General features: G+C 47.5%; 1 protein-coding gene across 1 annotated transcript; it reads left to right on the top strand.

Annotated features, from left to right (window-relative positions):
* Positions 1-413: 413 nt before the first annotated feature.
* On the top strand, positions 414-725 carry Pmar_PMAR027160 (histone H4, putative; the record flags this gene model as incomplete). The annotated part of the gene is made up of 1 exon (XM_002781126.1): positions 414-725. One exon carries the CDS (start codon positions 414-416, stop codon positions 723-725), a length of 312 nt encoding a protein of 103 aa, XP_002781172.1.
* Positions 726-1,155: the final 430 nt, after the last annotated feature.

Genomic DNA, 1,155 nt, shown 5'->3' with positions numbered 1-1,155 from the left:
CCACCAAGAAGACCACCACGAAGAAGACCGCTAGAAAGCCGGCCGCTCCGAAGATGAAAAAAACCGCAGGCACCAAGAAGGCTTCTATCCGTTCGAAGGCATCCGCGAAGAAGCCGGCGTCCAAGAAAATCAAGAAGGCGGCGACGAAGAAGCCTGCTGCCAAGCGGTCGGCGAAGTAATTTCCACTGTTTCGGCAGAACCTCTTTGCAGATGACCAATATTTACAAGGCGTTATTTGGCGCCATCAAAATCAGCAGCATAAGTTTCTTTTCACGAGGAGAAGAGCACATATTTTCTGAGACAGAGCGTTTTGTCACTCTTTTAATCAGAAAATGTGCCCCATCATGGCAGACTGCTTATCCCCTCGTACGAAATAAGCAGTAGCAAACAGCAGTAATCTTCTCAAACAAAATATGTCTGGTAGAGGAAAAGGCGGTAAAGGTCTCGGAAAGGGTGGTGCTAAGCGCCATCGCAAAGTCTTGCGCGACAATATCCAGGGAATCACAAAGCCTGCGATTCGCAGACTTGCTCGTCGTGGTGGTGTGAAGCGTATCTCTGGCCTCATTTACGAGGAGACCAGGGGCGTTCTCAAGGTCTTCCTGGAGAGTGTCATCAAGGATACAGTTACCTACACCGAGCACGCGCGCAGGAAGACTGTAACTGCCCTTGATGTTGTTTATGCTCTGAAGCGTCAGGGCAAGACCCTCTACGGCTTCGGAGGTTAGAGAATTCCATCTGCAAATGGCAAGAACAATACCACGGTGTTATTCAACACCATCTTGGGCTCATATCAGATATTTCTCACTTGACCATTATTATTCGGCGAATATCAATCGTAATCGACCCCTAAAACTGTGTGACCCTGCCCTTGATGTTGTTTATGCTCTGAAACGTCAGGGCAAGACCCTCTACGTCTTTGGAGGTTAGAGATTTCCATCTGCAAATGGCAAGTACAATACCACGGTGCTATTCAGCACCATCTTGGGCTCATGTCAGATATTTCTCACTTGAATATTATCATTCGGCCAATATCTATCGTAATCGACCCCTACAACTATGTGATTCTGACTTGACTTTTAGCGATGCCGAATCTACTATTCTCAATTCAGCCGTAATATTAGAACTGCGGGGGAGAGAGTAGTAAGGGCGTGAGGG

This window comes from Perkinsus marinus, assembly GCF_000006405.1.
Source record: "Perkinsus marinus ATCC 50983 genomic scaffold scf_1104296943532, whole genome shotgun sequence".
NCBI classification, from domain to species: domain Eukaryota; phylum Perkinsozoa; order Perkinsida; family Perkinsidae; genus Perkinsus; species Perkinsus marinus.
The sequence above is the reverse complement of the archived record's forward strand: the minus strand, read 5'-3'. Positions and strand labels throughout refer to the sequence as shown.